Source organism: Rhizophagus irregularis, chromosome 10 (assembly GCF_026210795.1).
Source record: "Rhizophagus irregularis chromosome 10, complete sequence".
NCBI lineage: Eukaryota > Fungi > Glomeromycota > Glomeromycetes > Glomerales > Glomeraceae > Rhizophagus > Rhizophagus irregularis.
Window position 1 is genome coordinate 2,909,083 of NC_089438.1, and position 21,593 is coordinate 2,930,675.

Genomic DNA, 21,593 nt, shown 5'->3' on the forward strand with positions numbered 1-21,593 from the left:
TTTTATAAAATCTAACAAAGAAATACGTGTTACTAACAAAAAAAAAATCTCCATTTCATATAAAGATATGTGTAAAAATATTTATAAAATTTTTATATTTAATTTTATATATATGTCAGTGAAACGTTTGTCGGTGAAATAAGCCTGTCGGTGAAACGTTTGTCAGTGAAACGTTTGTCGGTGAGTTAAACGCGACCCTTCTTCAGGAGTATCAGGTACTGGTTCTTCTCTAAGACCATCTATTAAATGTAATTTTAGATGATTTGATGATTTACACTTTCATTATCAACAAATGGAGGTTTACCGCCTGATAATTTCCGCATAAGAACTCCTGAACTGTAAATATCAGACTAATCGTTATATTTGTACAAATAATTCTCTAAACGTTTAGGATCAATATATGTGTAAATCCTGACGAAGAATTTTTTCTCCCTGAAGAATTTTATTCTTTCAGTAATTTGATAAGATAATCTGATTTTATCATCCAAGTTAATTTTGAAAAATGTAGTTTGCCAATATTCTTGTACACTTGAATCTATTCAAAGATTGATTAACATTATCAGCTATGATATTTATTACTGTACATTGTACAAAGTGATTAAGTACCAAAACTTATGCCTAATACACGTATTATTCTTGGACAGAAATCTAATCTTCTATGCATATCTAATTCATGAAGGAAATCTTTTGTTTGTTTTTTGATTATTTCTTATTTTTTGCAAACAACCAATTTATCTGCTTTTTTCCAAATAGCTGTTGAAATACTTCCAAAATGACCATTATCAATCTTTTTCATTGCTGTTAATTCATTCTTATTAATAAATTTAACTAAATTCTTTTTTTTAATAAAATTAATCATTTCTGGTGGTTCTAAATTTATTATACCTGAAAGATCTATATCCTTTGGTTTGCTATATTCTATCTTTTGTAAAAGAGTTTCTTGAGATTTGATCAATATTATCTGCAGCAAGAAATTCTAAACTTGCTGAGTATAATGAATCCAAGCATTTATTACGATTAATAGATAGACGACTTCAGTATTCCAACATCTTTATACCAAGTTCTTGAAACTTTCTGGTATATTATGAGAGAGTTTTGACCTTAATCCCTGCATAATGTCATGAGTTAAATAATGATCAATACATAGTTCCGAGTGCATAAACATCACTAGCTTTTGTATAAGTTTTGTAACGCAAATATTCTGGTGCCATATAATGTTACCACCCAATTATTTCTTCCGTGTTTGTCAAAACCAAATCTTTGCATCATCTCGAAAATTCTCCTATTGCGCAAAAGCAGCCATCATCAAAGTTACTAAAACTACTATCATAACTACTACCAATATTATCACTAAATGGATGTAAATATCTATGAATATATCTAGCATTGTGTATTGCTTTTAAATCCTAGGCAAATAAAGAAGTAAATGCAATTTCGTTCCCAATCTAAATTATTAAAGTTTTTAAAAATATAATCCGCTAGTGAACTATTTTGAGGAAACTGTTTCACTATAAAATAATCATCGCTATCAGACTGTTTAGATATTATTAATATACTGTACCTTCGTTTTCTTCCAATAAAATGTGTGGCTCTTCAACAACATTATTCAAAACTGAATAATAATCGGAATCTTGTAAATTATAATCTTTATTAAGTTCTATTACTGAGATGAATTTTCCTTTTTTTTAAAAAAGAAATTAATATTTGATATTTATATAAAATAATCAATAAGATACACGAAAAGGTTTCAGATGCTTATTAATGGACTAGAAAAAATCCATCAAAGGTAAATGATCCATCGTGATCTTAATACAAAAAAATATTATTTGCTGGGCATAATGGAACATATATTTCGGACATGTCATTATGCGGAGGAATTAATAATGCATCTGAAACAAAGGTTTACAGAGTATTACCTTACGTAGCTCCTGAAGTGTTGAAAAGAAAGCATTATACTCAAGCGGCAGATATATATAGTTTTATAGTTTTAGTATGATTATGTACTTTACTGCAACCGGAAGACAACCTTTTGACAATCACCCTCATGTAAAGATGGTAAATGGTCTTTTTTTAGACTTACCCAGTCTTGACAGTTTTTAAAAGTTTTTTGAAAAGTAATAAAGCTACACATCCAAATTTTTATTATGTTACAGAATTAGTTAAAGACCAAAATGTGTCAAAATTTGGGTTTAATTCAATCAGCCAATTTAGAATCAAATAGGCTTTTATAGGTTTTTATGACAAAAGTCTTAAGACTGCAGTCTTTAAGCTAATTAGATCTCTGCTGGTCTTAGAAAAAGCAAGATAAAGGCCAAATTTTGCCACTTTTTGGTCTTTAGCCAATTCTGCTATATTACAAAAAATTGAGTGTGTAGTCTTGTTACTTTTTTGAAAAATTTTCAAAGACTGAAAAAGACTGAAAGACCATTTTACATCTTTACCCTCATGAAACGCTCGCTTTTAATATTAAATATACGTATGGAATTAGACTTGAATTAAATGAGCCAGGAGCACCTTAATTTAATGAAAAATGTTGGGATCCCAATCAAGAAAATAGATCAAATGCTGTTGAAATAAAAGAAACGATTATGTTATTTTACTATTCATACGTCAACTTTATTAAAAAAGGGAAAAATAATGATAATCATGAGATCGAAAGACAATTCAAGAAGTCAGAAGAACATAGAAGAGTACAAGAAAGCTAAAGAACATAAGTTTGAACCAAAAAGTACTACGAAAGTAATGGTAAAACCAATAAATGATTTATAAGCGTATTATATATAATACTTATTTTTTAATTCAATATATTTCTTAAATTATAGCGTCTCACATCGAACAATCTGAGTTTATCATTCCTGATGATTTGACGATTTGACGTTACATAATTATTAACTAGTAATTGTTCCATACCTTGTCGTATACAAAATTTATATTAATAAATATTTATTTTTCAAAGTATGGTGTTAGACGACATCAAACTATCAAATGGCGCTGTATATGATATTAAATTGTTCGCTCTATTTCTATTTTCATTTTCTATTCAATTTATTATTAGTAATTATGCAAAATAAAATTACTTTCGAATTATTACTCAATATCCGGACGATAAGCACCTATCACTTTCCCGCATCAATCAAACTGATTTTTAAAGGAGCAATATGTATAACTATAGCAAAATCCCAAATGTCGCACGTGAGAATATTAATTTAATTTTAGTGTAATTTCCATTCAAAACCGTTTGAATGATTGAATTACGAATTATAATGTAATTGGCGCAAATGTATCGTTCTTAACTCACCACGCGGTGCTAACCTGACCCGCATAATAAATATATTTTACAATGGGGGGTCAAGATGATGCCACCAGGAAGAGTCAAGCGGCTCTTTTAAATTTCCTTTTCTGATCATTCAAGCAATTTATTTTTGAGTTTCAAACTTAAATTACAAAGTGTTGAAGTTATTCACTAATTATTAAAAACAAAATTACCAGAAATTATAATGAATAAATAAATATTATTTATTGAATTCTTAGTAATTATAATATAACAAATAATAAATATATTTAAAAATTTAAAAGCGCTCATTCATTTTTCAATTAATAAATATCTATTCCTGATGTATTTAGTAATCCGATGGCCTTACTATTATTTTGCAAAGCAGCCTTTCTTAACCATTTAATTCCCTCCTCTTCATTCTTTGGAATTTTACATTTTCCTTTATAGTATATTTCACCCAAGTGAAATTGTGCAGCGGTATTTTCACCTTCATTGGCAGCTTTAGTGATATATTCCATAAATATTTCCCGATTATTACCTTCATGAAGTATCTTTAATAAAGTAAACGCATAGCGTAATTGAGCATCAGGATTTCCTCTATCAGCAGCTTCTTTAAGTAATTTTTTACCCTCCTCGGGATCTTTTTTATCAGCAAGTAGTCCTTCATTTAAATAACGACCTTTCCAATATTTTGCTGTTACATTATCATTTTTTGCATGATATTCAAAACATTTCCAAGCTTTTTCATGTTCACCTATTCTAAAAGCTGATATACCTTCATCCAATGAAATAATTATTGGATTGACATCACTTACATCACAAATATCATCATCAGGTATATCCAAATCGCCATTTACTTCATTTGATCCATCTAAATCTAATGCTTCATTATCAAGTAAATCTGGTAAATTGGCATCAAACATATGAATAATAGAATTATGTAATTCTTCTAACATGCTCAATATTTTCAGAAAAGAAATGCGTTCATGTGGAATTTGTTTCCAAGCTATAGAATATATAAAATCGATTAGAAATTTTATAAATTTGTAGCTACGCATAAATCATTACATAATGGATAGTAAATTAAACAAAAAGCATTGAATAACTTTAATAATACTTACAGCCACTTATAATTTTCTTATAAGCTTCTTGAACTTCTTCAGGAGTCGATTTTCCAAATTTAATTATTTCTCTACCGCCTTTAGTCACAAGAGCCTTAATCTTTTCTAATTTCAAATTTCTATATGGAATTTTTTCAAAAGCAAGCTCCCAAAGCAACATGCTAAAGCTAAAAATTTCACACCATGTTGTGTATCGAGAATTATAGTTGCTTAATTTTTCAGGAGCCATCCAACGCATAGTATCATTCATTTCGCTCCCTATTGAAGTGGTATTTCCAGAATAATAACGTGCTAACTCGAAATTGTAAATTTTAGGTTCCAAAGTTTGCGTCATTAAGATATTTTCACATTTCAAGTCGTGATGTAAGATTTCAGCCTGTTGTAAAAATACAAGCCCACGACAAATATTAAGAGCGATCCTAACTTTACAGTGCCATTGAATATCCTTTTTTTCGTAAAGCTCTTTCAAAGTTTTACGCTGAGCCCATTCAAAAACCATAACACCATTATTGTCAATTTTTGAGATACCATAAAATCTAAGGATATGTTTACATTCGGATAATTTCATTAAAATTTCAAGATGTCCCTCTTTTGGACCTTCTTCAGTCGTTGAGAATGATTTACAAGCTACTTCTTGTGCTTTAAAAATTCTCTTCACTACAACATTAGAATTCTTTCCACGTCGTTCATCATCAGCAGTTCCTTGCGAAGGAAGTTCTAGATTTTTTGGATCAATCTTATTTACGCCATGTAAAGATTTTTCATTTATATGATTCTTAATATACTTTATTTCATCATGTAAGTCATCCACTTTTCTATCTATCGTTTTAAGATATTTATCAAATTCAGCAAGATCTTCTGTTAAAGCTTCGTCGTCAATCCTTCTTTGTTCTTCGTTAGCAACTGCTATGGTAAAATGTAAATCATTCATTGATTTATCATAATCTTTTGATAGTTTCACAAATTTTTCTTTAATGGTAAGTGCTTTTGCATATTTCCTAAAACCGTGAATTTTTGAGATATCCGCAGTATACGTTTCAATTTCTTTTAAAACATAAATAAATTTATGAAAAGCCTGATAGTATACTTCGTTACGTAATTTACTTTCATTTCTCTGTTTTCTACGTTGTAATGAATCTATAGCGGTACTAGTTAATTTTACTCGGTCCAATAGAGAATTGCATATATTTTGGTTATATTCTGCTGCTTCACAAATTTCTATTATCTTATTAATCACAATTATGGCCGATTGAATTAAGGGCAAATATGTACCCATAATATCCCCTACTACATTGAGAGCTTCTTTAACTTCCGCCATTACGATAGCAATATATTCTTTTAGAAATATATGTTTTTTAAAAAACTCGTTTATAATTTAATTTGTGCAATTAAATAGCGGGTACGAAAAAAAAAAAGTTTTATAAAAGAAAATTACAGTTCCACAATTTTTCGTACGACATATCACAAAATCAATACATTAAAATTGATTGACAATCAATTCTTGTTTTGTATTACTGTAACTTTAACCCCTAGGTATTACACAATTACTGAATTCGGTAGACAAAATGAAAAAACTCACGTTCAAACGCATTTGAATTAGAAATTATTAATCCAATCAGATTGGCAAGTCCCTCACATAATCTAAGGATCGGTCCGAACTAGTCTGACAATATTTCAAAAAACAACTAAAAAGACAATGATCATGTTAAGAATTTCATTGTCACGATTAAATTATTTTTATAGCTTAATAAATTTTTTATATTATATTTTTTTTACATTACAATTGCTGATCGGATTAGTTTCATTTTGTTGCTATAAATTTGTTCTACCTATGCAGCCTAATTCAAAATTGTATTGGGATTAGAGCCTGCCCAATTAAGCTAATCTATGGCAAATGATGCGCCACTCCGAATCCTATATAAAAATCTGTAGCACAAGGCGCAGACACATGATCCGGACGATCCAATTTAAAATCTATGACACGCCGTACTGATCAAAAATCCAGGGTGTTCACCCTGGATGCATCCAGGGTAGCTACCCGGGATGTATCCAGGATTTACTCTGGATTATTAAACGCCGTACTGTTCAAAAATCCCGGGTGACCACCCTGGATGCATCCAGGGGGATCACCCGGGATTTTGTAAATTTACCCTGGATGCAAATATTACCCTGGATGATCATTGAATTTCTACACCGGTTGTTACATATTATCGGTCACGTGATATATCACATTTGTCAAATTGACATATCTCAGCCAATAAGGATTCAATATTTATGATATATTATCACACTTAAATTCATCTAAGCAAGATGAAGCCAATGAGATACAAATTATTAGTTTCTAATTATTAGATTATAGGATAACTCAAGTAATATTTTATACTACGTTTTTTCATCAATAATATATAAAAAAAAATATTTCAAAATGTTTCGCTATGTTTTTATCAATAATAATATAAGAAAACAGTGCGAAACGTTTTTTTATATTAAAACACTTTTAAAAAAAAAACGTTTTACAACGTTTTTATCAATACTAATATAAAAAAATGTTATGAACCATTTTTTATATTAAAACACTCAGAAAAAAACGTTTTGCAACGTTTTTTATCAATACTAATATAAAAAAATGTCTCAAAAATTTTTTTTATATTAAACACTCAGAAAAAAATGTTTCACATTTTTTATCAATAATAATATAACAGTCAGAGGAAATATTTTTTATTATAACAAAATTTTCAATATAATATTGCCTTTAAATATAGAGTACATATTAAACTTTTTTAAATTGCCAATTATTAAATCGTAATTCTGGCCAAAAATTTCTTAATGCTGGCCAATTTTATAATGCCGGCCTAAATTTTGGTAATTTCAAAAATTTTAATCAACGTGTTTATATAATATAACACTTTTTCTTGGTATATGTTTTATTATTTATAGAGTTCTTAAAATATTTTTATAACTTTTAAATATTAAAAATTTTAGTCTAATAAGTTTTAATCAGTTTAATAAACATTGTCAATTATTTCATAGTAAATTTGTAAACTGAAAAAAAATTTTTTATTTTAATTTATTTTTTTACCTTATTTTATATATTTTATATGTATCTTTTATTTTAATATAATTTTAGTTATAACAGTCATAGAAAAATATCACATATTTATTAAATAAATGATTTGCTTAATTTGCTTAATGCTGGTAAAATACTAGAAATTAACCTTAATGCTGGTCGAAAAAAAAGATATATATTTTTAACCCTATTTTTGAATATAACAGATAAGTAATGTTAAAGTATTTATAAAAGAAAAATATTTGTATAATTATTTTGAATTTTTAATATAATTAATTAGTTTAGTCTGAAATTTCTATAGCGATCTATTGGCATTATTAAAAAAAAAATCAGAAAATTTTGTTTGTTTATACAATATCTGCCTTATGTACATTACAGAAACCTGTTTTCCTTAATATGCAGTAACTGTATTGTAACTGCATCGTAGTCATACAGTAACTACATAGTGTAATAGTAACTGCATAGTGAGAATATTGTAAATACACAGTTACTGCATATTAAGGAAATTAAGTTTCTGCAATGTATTATACGATCTATTGTTATTATTAGAAAAAAAAATTTGAAAAAATTTCTGAAAAATTTTGTATCTATAACGATCTATAGCATCTTATATATTATATCTATTATTAAAAAAAAAAAATTTTAAAAAAAATCTGAAAGATTTTATTATATTTATAACAATCTAATCTATTGGCATTATTAAAAAAAAATTGGTTTATACAAAATCTGTCATATGTATTATACCAATCTATTGTTATTATTAGAAAAAAAATTAAAAAAAAAATTCTGAAAGATTTTGTTAGATTTATTAGCATTATTAAAAAAAAAATGGAAAATAAAAATTCTGAAAGATTTTGTTAGATTTATTAGCATTATTAAAAAAAAAATGGAAAATTTTAACCTATTAGAAAAAAAATTCTGAAAGATCTATACTAGCGATCTATTGGCATTATTAAAAAATCAAATCAGAAATTTTATTTATGCAATATCTGTTGGTCTTATGTATTATACAATTTATTGTTATTATTAGAAAAGAATTTAGAAAAATTTTTGATTATTTAAAAAAATAATCAGAAATTTTATTTATACAATACTATCGTCTTACGTATTATACTTATTATTAGAAAAAGCATTATTAAAAAATAAATCGGAATTTTTATTTATACAATATCTGTCTTATGTATTATATGATTTATTGTTATTATTATTAGAAAAAATTTAGAAAAAAAATTCTGAATGATTCTGTTATGTCTATAACGATCTATTGGCATTATCAAAAAAAAAAAATAGGAAATTTTATTATACAAATATACAATATTCATCTTACGTATTATACCCATTATTAGAAAAAAAAATTTCAAAAAAATTTCCAAAAGATCTATAGCAATCTATTGGCATTATTAAAAAAATAAATCAGAAAATTCTATTAGAAAAAAAAATTAAAAAAATTCTGTTATATCTATTGGTACTAGATTAGATTTTATTTATACAATATCTGTCTTACGATTATTAGAAAAAAAAATTTAAAAAAAATATTGCGAAATTTAATGTGATATATCACGTGACCGGTAATATGTAACAACAGGTGTAGAAATTCAATGATCATCCAGCATCCAGGGTAAATGTTCAAAAATCCCGGGTGATCACCCTGGATGCATCCAGGGTAACTACCCGGGATCAATCCAGGGTAAATCCTGGATTTTTGAACAGTATGGCGTTTAATAATCCAGGGTAAATCCTGGATACATCCCGGGTAGCTACCCTGGATGCATCCAGGGTGGCCACCCGGGATTTTTGAACAGTATGGCGCATTATAAAAATCCACCTTTTTATGCGGGGTAGTCTTGACGTCACCGTCGCATAATGCTTTTTTTATAGATATAGATTAGGAAGTTAGTAAATCATTAATTACTTTCTTTCTTTCCTTCTACTTTCTTAAAAAAAAAATGTCCAAAAAATTGTCTAAAAAAATATTTAAAAAAGCGTTCGAAAGAGACTCGGATTATTATATTGATTGGTTGGAAAAATCGATTACCGAAGAATATTTTCATTATTATGAATTTTCAAAGTTCGGAAACATAAAAGAAATTGGAAATAAAGCTACTTCAATGGTTTATCGTGCCAAATTGAAAAATATTGATCATTTTTATGTTTTGAAATCCTTTCATGGCAAATCTTTTAAAAATGTTGTCAATGAGGTATAATTTAAATAAAAATATATTTATTTATTTAGTTGTTCTTTTTTTTTTTAAAAAAAAAAAGATTTATTAATTAAAATATTAATACGTACAGGTAAAATTACACCAAAAAATTAGTTCTCATCCAAATATTATTCAATTTTATGGGGCCACAAAGATAAAAGGCAGTGAGTAATAAAAACATGATGTAACGTTGGGGTGGTCAGTCAATTAAGTAAATCAAAACTATATGTGGTAACATATAAAATCTTATTATCGAATTTTTTGTGAAACAAAGATGTCGATCCTTGATTATGTAATATTGAGGTAGCATCATTATCGTAAATTGTTAAATTTGAGTCTTTAAAAATTGATGAGAAGAATGATGCTTATAAAAAATAGCTATGTTTTTTGTTGTAAATATGGCGAAAATATCTTCTCTTTATTTGGCCCTTTTGGATATCACATAATTGAAATAAGATTTCTTGCTTGAGATATATCTTTATCAGGTAATTCTTGTATCATCGAAATTAAATGGGATTTTTGTGGATTCTTATCATCAATAGGCGTCTCTTCATTAATAGATAACACTTCTTCATCAAAAAACACCTCTTCATTGACAGAATATACATCTTCACTGGTAGATGATACTTTTTCATTAGTTTTTCAATATTATCAAGACGTGATTTATTTGCTTTTTTTAAATGGAACCGGCGTTTGTATTATTTATATATACCCATAACTTACTGTTAAATTAGATGTACAGCTTTAACTATTTTGTATCTTAAGAAAAAAACTATATGAAAATCATTAATGCAACCATATAAACAAAGTTACGAAGCTATTTGTTACATTTAATATAAGATACCTAGTATTTGGTTTGAAGAGTCAAACTTTGATAGATAGATGGATTTTTAGTCTATAATGCTAGAAAATTTAATGGCTAATGTAAAAAAATGCTTCGTAACTTTATGGTCATAGTTCATAAAAATTAATTAATACCAAAATAACCGAGAAAGAAGTTGTTATTCAATCTGGGCATCTAAAAAAATAAGCTTTACGTTTATATATATAAATTTATATAAATATTATGTTGATCAAAAAATTTAAATAAGCTTATAGTTAGTTAACCACATATAGTTTTGATTTACTTAGTTGACTGACCACCCCAATGTAACGTATATAATTATAATGACTCCTTTTAATATATATTTATAAAATACGTTTATTTCACTCTTATTATACTGTAGTTGATGAAATCAATGAATGCGGCTTAGTTATGGAATATGCTGATGAGAGTACATTAGATTCTTATTTAAATAAACATATTGTCAAACTTAGTTTGTACGATAAATATAGGTTAGCAATCCAACTTGCAAGTGCTGTATTGTATATGCACGAATGTGATATTATTCATCGTAATCTGGTAATATGTAATTATATTATTCGGTTTGTTACTTTAACATTATTTATTTAATTTTTGTTTTTTTTTAATGCAATTATAGAACCCAAAGAACATACTTGTACATCAGAAGAATATTAAGGTTGCAGGGTTTGGCTTAGCAAAAAAAAATTCCGAATCAACTATTAATATACCTCAAATATTTGGTGTAATACCTTACATAGATCCAAAATTTTTGAGTAATCATAATTACGAATTGGATAAAAAGTCTGATGTATATAGCATTGGAGTTTTAATGTGGCAAATATCAAGTGGACGACAACCATATTCTACTACGGACATTATTGATGATACGCATTTAATCTCATCTATTTTGGGGTAACAGAGAAAAATTTACTGTTGAAACTCCTGATGAATATAACCAATTATATGCGGGTAATTATGATTATATGATTTTTTTTTAAAATAAAAAATGATAATTCAATTAATCGATTCATTTATTTAGGATGTTGGAAATATGAGCCAAATGAACGTCCAACTATGCAAAAAGTTGTTCCAACTCTTAATTTTTTATTATCTGATGACTTTCAAGATGTTGATCGTTATTTATCTGATGATGATGATGACGATAATTTAATTGACAATTCTGCTAAATTTATTAAAAATGTCCTAAAAAACGATGATATTAAATATATACCCTTTGGTAACTTAATAAAACCAGAACCACTAAATAAAGGAGGATTTGGATCTGTTATTAGGCCAACTTGGACTGAAACAAACGACTATGTAATTTGTAAAAAATTGACTAGAATGACATATGTAGAGCATAATATATTAGATGCTTTTATTCATGAATTACAAATCCATTTAAGACTTAACGGTAATGACAGAATTATACGTTGTTTAGGTTTTAGTAAAGGTAATTTATAATAACAGGCATGATTGTTTTATTTATATATAATTTTAAATAATTTTTTATTTAGATCGGAGAACAAAAGACTATTTACTTGTAATGAAATATGCTAATGGTGGAGATCTTAGAAATTATCTCAAAAATAATTTTAATAATTTGACTTGGGATGATAAGAAAAGATTAGCATTTCAAATTTTAGATGGATTATATTATTTGCACGATGAAAATATTTTACATAGAGATCTAGTAAGTAATATCTCATATTTCGATTTTACAAATAATCAATTTTTAACTTAATAAATCTATTTATTATTTAGCATTCTAAAAATATTCTTATTCATGAAAATAATGCTAAAATCACGGGTTTTGGAATTTTAAAAAGTCGAAATAGCCAAGCTTCAAGTGTTATTGCTTATATGGACCCAAAGCGTTTGTTGGACACAAAATTTTCGTATACTAAATCTTCAGATATTTATAGTTATGGTGTATTAATGTGGGTAATTTCTAGTGGGCATCCTCCATTTAAAGATTATAACAATATAATTGAGCTTGTTTCTTTTATTAATAATGGTGTTCGTGAGAAACCCGTTCTTGGTACTCCTATAGAATATGAAGAATTATATAAGAATTGCTGGATGCAAGAACCTGAACAAAGACCAACTATTGATGAAATTATCAATGAATTCAAAAAAATGGACTTTCGTAATAGGTTAAACCCATCGGAATTACTCAATTTTATAAAAGATTATAAACTTACTAGATTTATTAAAAAAGATGAATTAACAGCAATGACCGAAATTTATAGTAGCAGTTTTGGTAGTATTTCAAAAGCTATTTGGACTAAAACGAATAATTTAGTTGTCTGTAAAAAAATAAATAATAATGAATCAATTAATAAGAAACAAATTGAAGCTTTTCTTCATGAATTAGATATGCATAAGAGATTAGATTATTGTTCAAGAATAATACATATACTAGGCATAAGTTTTGGTAAGCTTACATATTTTTATTTCATTTTTAAATAAAATTCGCTATTAATTAAAACTTTAATAGATTTAAATGTACAAGAATATTGGCTTATAATGGAATATGCCGATGGTGGAGATTTACGTAAATATCTTAAGGAAAATTTTCCAGAATTAACTTGGAGTGATAAAATGAAATTAGCTTATCAAATTACTGAAGGAATAAAATATCTTCATAGGGAAAGTATTCTTCATCGAGATTTACACTCTGGAAATATAGTAATACATCAGAGAGAAGCTAAAATTATAGATCTCGGTATTGCAAAAAGTACGAAAACTGAAACATATATTCATTCAGGTGTATTGGGAGTAGTTGCGTATATTGATCCTAAACGCTTAGAGAATTATTTGTACGAATATAATGATAAATCTGATATTTATAGCTTAGGAGTTCTAATGTGGGGATTATCTAGTGGTAGACCTCCTTTTGCTGATGAAAATATTAGTGATAATCTTTTAAGAATTGATTTAATAAGTGGCCGTAGGGAATAACCAGCACCTGATACACCTGGTGAATACTTGAAATTATATAAATCATGTTGGGATCCTGATCCAGACGTAAGACCAACTATTTATAAAGTTTTTAGTAAATTAGTTGAATTGGGAAAATGATGTACATTCAGTATTTTCAGAATATTGAATATGATAGAGATGATGACGACAATACACAAAGTAAGTATGTTATAATAATTTGTATAAATATATATTTTTTTGTCTAAACTTCTGATTATATATTAATTGATTGTAAAATGAATTTATTTAAGATATTCGGAGCATTCACGATGACGGTGATAATGATACTGATATAAAAGGTAAAAATTATTTATTTTATAGTATGAAAAATTACAAATAATGACGTTGATTTTTAATTATTAATTTCTAAAAATGTAGATACAAAATTAAATGTTAACGATACAGGTAAAAAGTTGAATATACAGTATAATTTTTTATTGCTTTAATAAATTTTTATATAATTTCTATATTGATTAGATAATAAATATATGGAAGACGATAATGATGATTTAAATAGTAAGTTCATTATAATAAATGACTTGTTTAATTAAAGATATAACTAATATTTATTTATATTTTTAGTCCCGATGATTGTTAATTAAATTCTAGATGAGATAGTTTCATTTAAAGTAATTTTATTAACTTATTATCGTGAAATATAGGCAGTTTCTTATCTTGCACTTTTCAAAAAAATTTATATTTAACATGATACCTCCTTTCAATTACAATGAAACTGAAAATCTTTTAGAATCGATCTAATAAAAGGCCATAGAGAAAAATCAATTCCTAATACTCCATTTAATCGAGCAAATTTATATCTTTTACAAATAGTTGAAAAGGAACAGTTTTTTCCAATTATTGTTTCCACTAATGTTTGATTTTTCACTAATGTTCGATAATTCACCAATTTTAAAAGTTTAATTAAAATAAATAGTCTTACCAAATTTAATCAATTCTGATTGTTTCAAATTTGTTTTAGTTTGATTATACAGCATTTTCCCTAAAATTTTGATTAATACAGCAGATGGTCTTTCACTTGGTTCAGAATCCCAACATTATTTATAGATCCAAAGTATGCATTATGAAGCTTTCATTCATGAAATAAAGATGCATATAAAATTGATAAAAAAATGGAATAGATTAGACGCAGACATACTACAGATTATTACACGTTATGGAATTCAAATATTTTATACATATTTAAAAAAAAGACAAATTGCCTTTATTATGGTTATTGTTTGTGTACATTATGTTGTAAAAGAAATATTAAAAAAAATTTTAATAGCAAATGAGAATTTTTTGTTTTTATCCGAAGAGTTTTTTAGGATATTAAAAATATCAATAAGCAACAAGCATTTTAATTTTACTTTAATTTCGGTCGAAATTTAACTTATCACTCATTAACTCTAGCCAACCCGATTTTCTTGTAATTTAGATAGAAAATATAATAATTAATTAATTTCATAATCTATATAACTATAAAAAGTCGGTGACTTACCGACTTAACTGAAACCAAATGTTAAATTAGATGCTATATGTTTAAAGTATAGTATATAACTCGCATTTAATAATAATACATTCCAAAATTGGGTTTATTATGGAATAATAACGAATAATAACAAAATTAGGAAATTTCTAATGTAAAGTCTCCATGTAATAAAATTAGACTTTTCAGTGTATTTGAGTCTAATGTATGTATATCTTAGTGATTTAACAACTTCAACAACGTTGGTTTTTTGCTTTAGTTAATAATTCTGTTAAAACCCATCAGTTAAATCGGCACTAAGATTATCCTCCTGTATAAATAGTTTGAATTGCATAGCATGAAACGCGTGATGTGTCTGCACTCGATCTTATTTTATGTTGTAGTTAAAATAATTTGAATAATTTTATATTTTGAAAAATTAATTCTAAGTTTTACTAATGATAATAAGTAATAGTTAATTGATCTAAATTAATATTTTTCAATTTATTAATTTTTTAATTAATAATTTATTTATTAATTTGTTTTTTTTTTGTTTTTTAGAATAAATTCTCTTTAATAAATCTTTATAATTAAAAAATCTGATGATATTTATAATAAATTAATTATGTACGACCTACATAAGACTTTTCCAGGGTCCTAAGAAATAGAAAAGGATGAATCAAAAGATATTAAAAAATTAAAAAGAAATATAAAAATAAAAAAAACACAAAAAATAAAATGATAGTGCATAAACTTAGTCTATGAATTAATGAAATACTTGGGTTACACATAATAATATAGGCAGTTTAATTAATTTCTATACATATGATCTTCTTAAGACTTCTTGTAATGCATGATAATTTAGATAATAAGGAAATGCGTATAACCAAAAAAATATTTCAAATGCTTATAATGCTTATTGTAAATAGCTGTTTGTTTTATATAAATCACGCATAAAATATTTACATTCGCCAAAAGTTAGATACGATATATATTATACAGTACTCCCGGTACTATTCAAAAAAGTCAGCTTAAATCAAATAGTACACCGGGGTACTGTGTGAAGAGGGGCGGGGTTACTATACAAGGCTTCCTGTAAATACGTTAAATTTGGTCAAATATCGAATTTTGGCCTAAATTAGCACCGGGTATTAATCAAAAATATCAAAATTTGTAGCTGAATACTGTAGTACCAGGGTACTACTTAAGCAAAAAGAATAGAATCATGCATCATCCGATTTTCAATCCAAATTATTTGGAATGGTTCCTTATGTTGATCCAAAAACCTTTAACAGGCGAAAAAATAATAATAACCAAACAACGCAAATATATTCGTTAAATGAAAAAAGTGACGTTTACAGTGTTGGCATATTATTGTGGGAAATATCTAGTGGTCAACCTTCTTTTTATGGTGAAAATTACGATGTTGGTTTAATTTTAGAAATTTCGCAAGGTCATAGAAAAACAGTTGTTCCTGATACACCTGAAGAATATGTAAAAATTTATACAAGTAAGTAAAATTTCGAGTTAAATAAATATAATATTAAAATAAGATTAAAATAATAATTATAGAATGTTGGGATGGTGAGCCAGATAATCCGTCCAACAATATATCAAGTAGTTGATTGGTTAAAAGAAATCATTATAAAATCAAGTATAATAATAGAAAGGACATGTCCCAGTCCCAGTCACAACACCGCCTTTAAGTATCAATAATTCATATTCACAAGGAGATTTATCTAGACTTATTCAACAATTTAATGAAATGAATACAAATGATATTAATAATATAATTGGATCAGAAAAGCAAGAAAAACTTTCATATGAAAAAGATTTTAACAGAATAATTGATGAAATAAATGAAATGATTATTAAATTAAAAAATAAAGAATTAAATGGAAATCAATAGAAGAGAAAGTTACTGAATATTTTGATAATTATAATATTGATTCACAAGAAATTTATAATTGGTTATTAAATAATCAAAATAATTCAAATTCCATTTTTTTACTAGAATATTTTTTAATTACATGGAATTAAAACAAGAGAAATTAATGAAAAAGTATTTAATTCATTTATTGATGCATCAGAAAAAAATTATGCATTAACCAGCGGAAATTTTTTTTTTCCGTAAATTTTTTAATTAATTTTTCAGTTTAAGCTTTTTAAGCCAATTTTTTTTTTTTTATAAATTCTCTTTTAGTTTTTTTCAGTTTAGGCTTTTCTTGCGATGTAGTTGCTTGTGTAAAATTAGATCGTTGCAACGTTCTTAAATAAATTATAATTTTAATATATCGCAGATATATGGTTATACGATGTAAAAATGTTTTTATTTTAATTATCCAAAATTGAGATTTTTTTATAACAACCTAGTTTCACATTGTACTGATTAGATATTTATGTTAATTCGTAATTCGCGTAAAGCAATCGGAGCATCGTCTCGAATACTCCAAATCTGCGTTTCTTACATAGGTAAATTGCATCAATTTTTGACCAAATCGATTGAATGTTGACTGGAAAACCCTTGACATATACTCTACTATATTCATATATTTAAATAACTTTTAAAAACTTACCATTAATGTTTCGCAAATAATTTTAAAAGTTGTCAATCAGCCTAAATATTAGCAAAATCGCCTCACAAATTTTTGCCTAATAAAAATATTAGCTAAAGGTCTTAAATTATGTTCATACATACGATTATTAAAAAAAAAAAGTAATACTAAAAACATAAACTAGATAGAAGAGATCTTTCTGAATTCGATCAAAGAGTGAGAAAATGTACTCCTTGCCATCATTCTGACATAATTCTCACAATTGCCAATTAAAGAGAAATTAGAAATATTTAGTTTATTTTCATAACAATACATGTATTCTTTAATATTCCATTTTATGGATTTGTAAAAATAAAATTATGCTTAATATAAACAATTTAAAAAAATAAATTTTTAGGAATGCTACTAACAATGTTTTTTATGTGACATTTCAAAATTCTAAACTATTTTAATTTTCATTTTCGCGGTAAAATTAATATAACGTGATTGTAGATCATCCGATCACATGGTTTACTACAGGGGAGGACAGCCGCCTAAATTTATAAAATTATTTTTTCTCGCCAATAAGATTTTCAACTAGAAAACTGCTAAATAGGGCGTGGATTATTATTTATAATCATTGAAATATCTTGGTGTAAGCACGACTATTCAATTATGTAATGTACCGATGTACGACTAATGTGGTGTAATTTTTAATTTAATACGTACGACCCACATTTCAATTTTCAATACATAAAAGGGTAGTTTAGTGTGTAGATCAGTAGTGCTAATAGTATGAGCGTCGATCTCTTGTTACCTATTTATGGTATATATTTTTCGGGAATCGGAGTCCTTGTGTTTGACGTCGTAATCATATGAGCTTAGGTGTTATAAATATACTCGCCACCCTTAAGTGGCGAAAGAAACCCAATTTTTGTATTTTTGAACTGATTTTTATATTAAAACTCGCCTTTCAGGTTTCATAAATTAAAAATTCTGCACACATTGATAAGATTATTTTCAATAATTATGGAATTGAATTGTAATTTACAAGATTCTAATAATGATATTGTTGATGAGCCACAAGATCTATTTGAAGAAATCCAAGGTAAATTTCATCGATGAATATATAATAAATAAATATAATCTTAAATAAATTTTACCCTTAAATGAAGAACTTCCATTATCTTTACATGGGATATGCAAAAAATGTGGACAATCAAGAAGTCATTATCGATGGTGCCAATCATGTGAAAGAAATCAATGTAAAGAAAATTTCTCAAATTGGACTAGTGGAAACGAGATAATTGATGAATTTCTACAAAGTTCACAATTAAATTCTACGAGACCTCAAACATTTTTAGAATGGATTCCTTTTGAAAGACTTGAAAATATAAAATATTTAGATGAAGAATTTTATAAACCAACAAGAAGTACCATATATTCAGCTATTTGGATAGATGGACCAAGAATTTTATGGAATGAAGAAAATGAACAATATGAGAGATCTAAAATTCAAGTTCTTATCAAGATGTATAACAAGGATCAAGTCAATAAAATTATAAATGAGGTAAATAAATAATTAATTTAAAATATTCATATAATTCATTAATATACGTAATTAATGCATATTAACCGGTATTTATTTAGCTTAAAATATATTTAGATTGTCATACACAAGATTGTGATTTATTAATTCAATTTTATGGGATATCTAAACACCCTGAAAATAATGAATATTTTATTGTAAAACAATATTCTCAAAATGGTTCGTTATATGATTACGTTTTAAAAAATTTCAATAATTTGAATTGGGAAATAAAATTGCATATGCTTCTCTATCTTTCTAAAGATTTGAAAGCTTTACATGATTCTGGATATGTTCATAACAATTTTTATCCAACAAATATATTAGTATTTGATAATAACTTATGTGCAATAAGTACATTCTCAAAATGTCGTAAAGATTTACCTTTATCAAACACAGATGATAATTATAAAAAAGCTAACGATATATATGAATTTGGAATGATAATGTATATTGTTGGAACCGGATATATTCCTTATGACTTGACTTGTGCTCAATCATTTGATAGTAATACATTTTTAACTCTTTATAGATTAGCACCAAAATTTTCTAAGAATATACCAAAAAGTTTCAAAGAATTAATGGAAAGATGTTGGAATCCTGTACAAGAATTATGCCCTGATATTAATGAAATATATAATAACTTATTGCACTGGTGGTCGTTCATTTATCATAAGTGTTTGAATTCAGTATGTATAGAATTTCTTACTATAAATAATAGAAATTATTCTAAACCAAAACCTCCATTAAAACCACATAAGACGAAATTAAAAGAAATAGTCCTTCCAAATAAAAAAAATTTGGAACCATCAGAATTGATTGATTTTATTATAAATAATCATTTCATTAAATTTATTAATATAAACGAATTAACAACAATGATTTCTATTGGTGATGGTCATTTTGGAACCATTTGGAAAGCTATTTGGAAAAAAACGAATAATTTAGTTGTTTGTAAAAAATTAAAAAATAATGAATCAATTAGTAAAAAACAAATTGAAGCCTTTCTTCACGAATTAAACATGCATAGAAGATTGGATTTTTGTTCAAGAATAATACGTATATTAGGTATAAGTTTCGGTAAGCAATTTTTAAACATTAACTGACATATCATGATTACGTTATCATGTTTACTCAATATTCGTTTATTTATTTACAGATGAAAGTACAAAAGAATATTTACTTGTAATACAATATGCTGATGGTGGTGATTTACGCAAATATCTTAAATGTAATTTCTTAAGATTAACATGGGATGATAAGATCCGATTTGCTTATCAAATTACCGAAGGAATAAAATTCCTTCAAGGAGAAAATATTCTTCATCGAGATTTACACTCTAAAAATATAGTAATACATCAGGGTGAAGCTAAAATTATTGATCTTGGTATTGCAAAAAGTACGGAAACCGAGACACATCTTCATTCGGGCGTATTTGGAATGATTTCATATATAGATCCTAAATTATTAGAGGATTATACATACAAATATAATGATAAATCTGATATTTATAGTTTAGGAGTTCTTATGTGGGAATTATCTAGCGGTTATCCTCCTTTCATTAACAATGAAAATGAAAATCTTTTAAGAATTCATTTAATTGGTGGTCGTAGAGAAGAACCAATACCTGATACACCCGACGAATACTTGAAATTATATAAATTATGTTGGGATTCTGAACCCGAAGTGAGACCAACTATTAGTAAGGTTTTTACTAAATTAGGAAAGATGTTAGGTATTCAAGATGATGCTAATGATGATAATGACAACGATGATAATAATGATATAAAAGGTAAATTTATTTAAATTCAATTTATTTTTTTTGTAATAATGAAATAAATAATAATCATTGTTTAAAATTTCAGATTCTAATAATGAACAGAAAAATGACAATAATACAGTTTACGATGTTCATAATGATTGCGATGATTTATTCAGTAAGTGTAATTTACTTTTTGTAGTAATGTCACTATTTAAATAATATAAATATTAATTATTCATTTTACTGTATTATTAGTTCCATCTGATGACGATGATCAATAATATATTTATTTTATTTAATTGAAAACATAAAATACTCAAATCATTTTATATATTTAAATATTATTTTAAACTAAAGGCAAATTACAATCATTTACAAGTTACAACCATTATACTATATTTGTTTAATATTATCATAAGTATTAATATAATAATATTATCACGTACATAATAAAGTCATGATGCTTTGATTTAATAATTGATATTACTTGTCTTTTCAACCATTTTCTGACTTAAAAGTAAAAAAAAATTAAATTTAATACTATCTGAAATATATGGTTCCAAATTACCGAGATGCACTGATCAGGTAATGATAGTGAAATCCTTCCTCATGACTTCCTTTAAACATTCTTCGTAGTAAATAAGTGAAGTCGGAAGAATCCCAATTGATTATATAGGTTAAATGTAAATAATGCACTAAAGTGATTAATTATGTTGAATTTGTTGTCGACTTGTCACTTTCACTAGAATCAT

The 21,593-nt window shown here is 26.3% G+C and overlaps 5 protein-coding genes across 5 annotated transcripts; 4 read left to right on the top strand and 1 right to left on the bottom strand.

The window, feature by feature from the left end:
• Positions 1–3,594: 3,594 nt before the first annotated feature.
• OCT59_002142 (uncharacterized protein) lies at positions 3,595–5,713 on the bottom strand (the record flags this gene model as incomplete). The annotated part of the gene is made up of 2 exons (XM_025329878.2): positions 3,595–4,280; positions 4,396–5,713. The coding sequence occupies 2 exons, from the start codon at positions 5,711–5,713 to the stop codon at positions 3,595–3,597; spliced, it is 2,004 nt and encodes a 667-aa protein (XP_025189945.2).
• Positions 5,714–9,408: 3,695 nt separating this feature from the next.
• Positions 9,409–9,835, top strand: OCT59_002143 (uncharacterized protein; the record flags this gene model as incomplete). Its single annotated transcript, XM_066144304.1, has 2 exons — positions 9,409–9,660; positions 9,755–9,835. The coding sequence occupies 2 exons, from the start codon at positions 9,409–9,411 to the stop codon at positions 9,833–9,835; spliced, it is 333 nt and encodes a 110-aa protein (XP_065995478.1).
• A 1,083-nt stretch (positions 9,836–10,918) lies between these two features.
• OCT59_002144 (uncharacterized protein) lies at positions 10,919–13,471 on the top strand (the record flags this gene model as incomplete). Its single annotated transcript, XM_025308933.2, has 7 exons — positions 10,919–11,065; positions 11,145–11,308; positions 11,427–11,476; positions 11,547–11,960; positions 12,025–12,200; positions 12,272–12,944; positions 13,008–13,471. 7 exons carry the CDS (start codon positions 10,919–10,921, stop codon positions 13,469–13,471), a joined length of 2,088 nt encoding a protein of 695 aa, XP_025189944.2.
• A 2,746-nt stretch (positions 13,472–16,217) lies between these two features.
• OCT59_002145 (uncharacterized protein) lies at positions 16,218–16,866 on the top strand (the record flags this gene model as incomplete). Its single annotated transcript, XM_025329310.2, has 3 exons — positions 16,218–16,467; positions 16,530–16,541; positions 16,628–16,866. The coding sequence occupies 3 exons, from the start codon at positions 16,218–16,220 to the stop codon at positions 16,864–16,866; spliced, it is 501 nt and encodes a 166-aa protein (XP_025189943.2).
• A 1,654-nt stretch (positions 16,867–18,520) lies between these two features.
• On the top strand, positions 18,521–21,122 carry OCT59_002146 (uncharacterized protein; the record flags this gene model as incomplete). The annotated part of the gene is made up of 6 exons (XM_025312356.2): positions 18,521–18,599; positions 18,667–19,061; positions 19,142–20,159; positions 20,239–20,871; positions 20,945–21,016; positions 21,097–21,122. The coding sequence occupies 6 exons, from the start codon at positions 18,521–18,523 to the stop codon at positions 21,120–21,122; spliced, it is 2,223 nt and encodes a 740-aa protein (XP_025189942.2).
• Between the last annotated feature and the right edge of the window lie 471 nt (positions 21,123–21,593).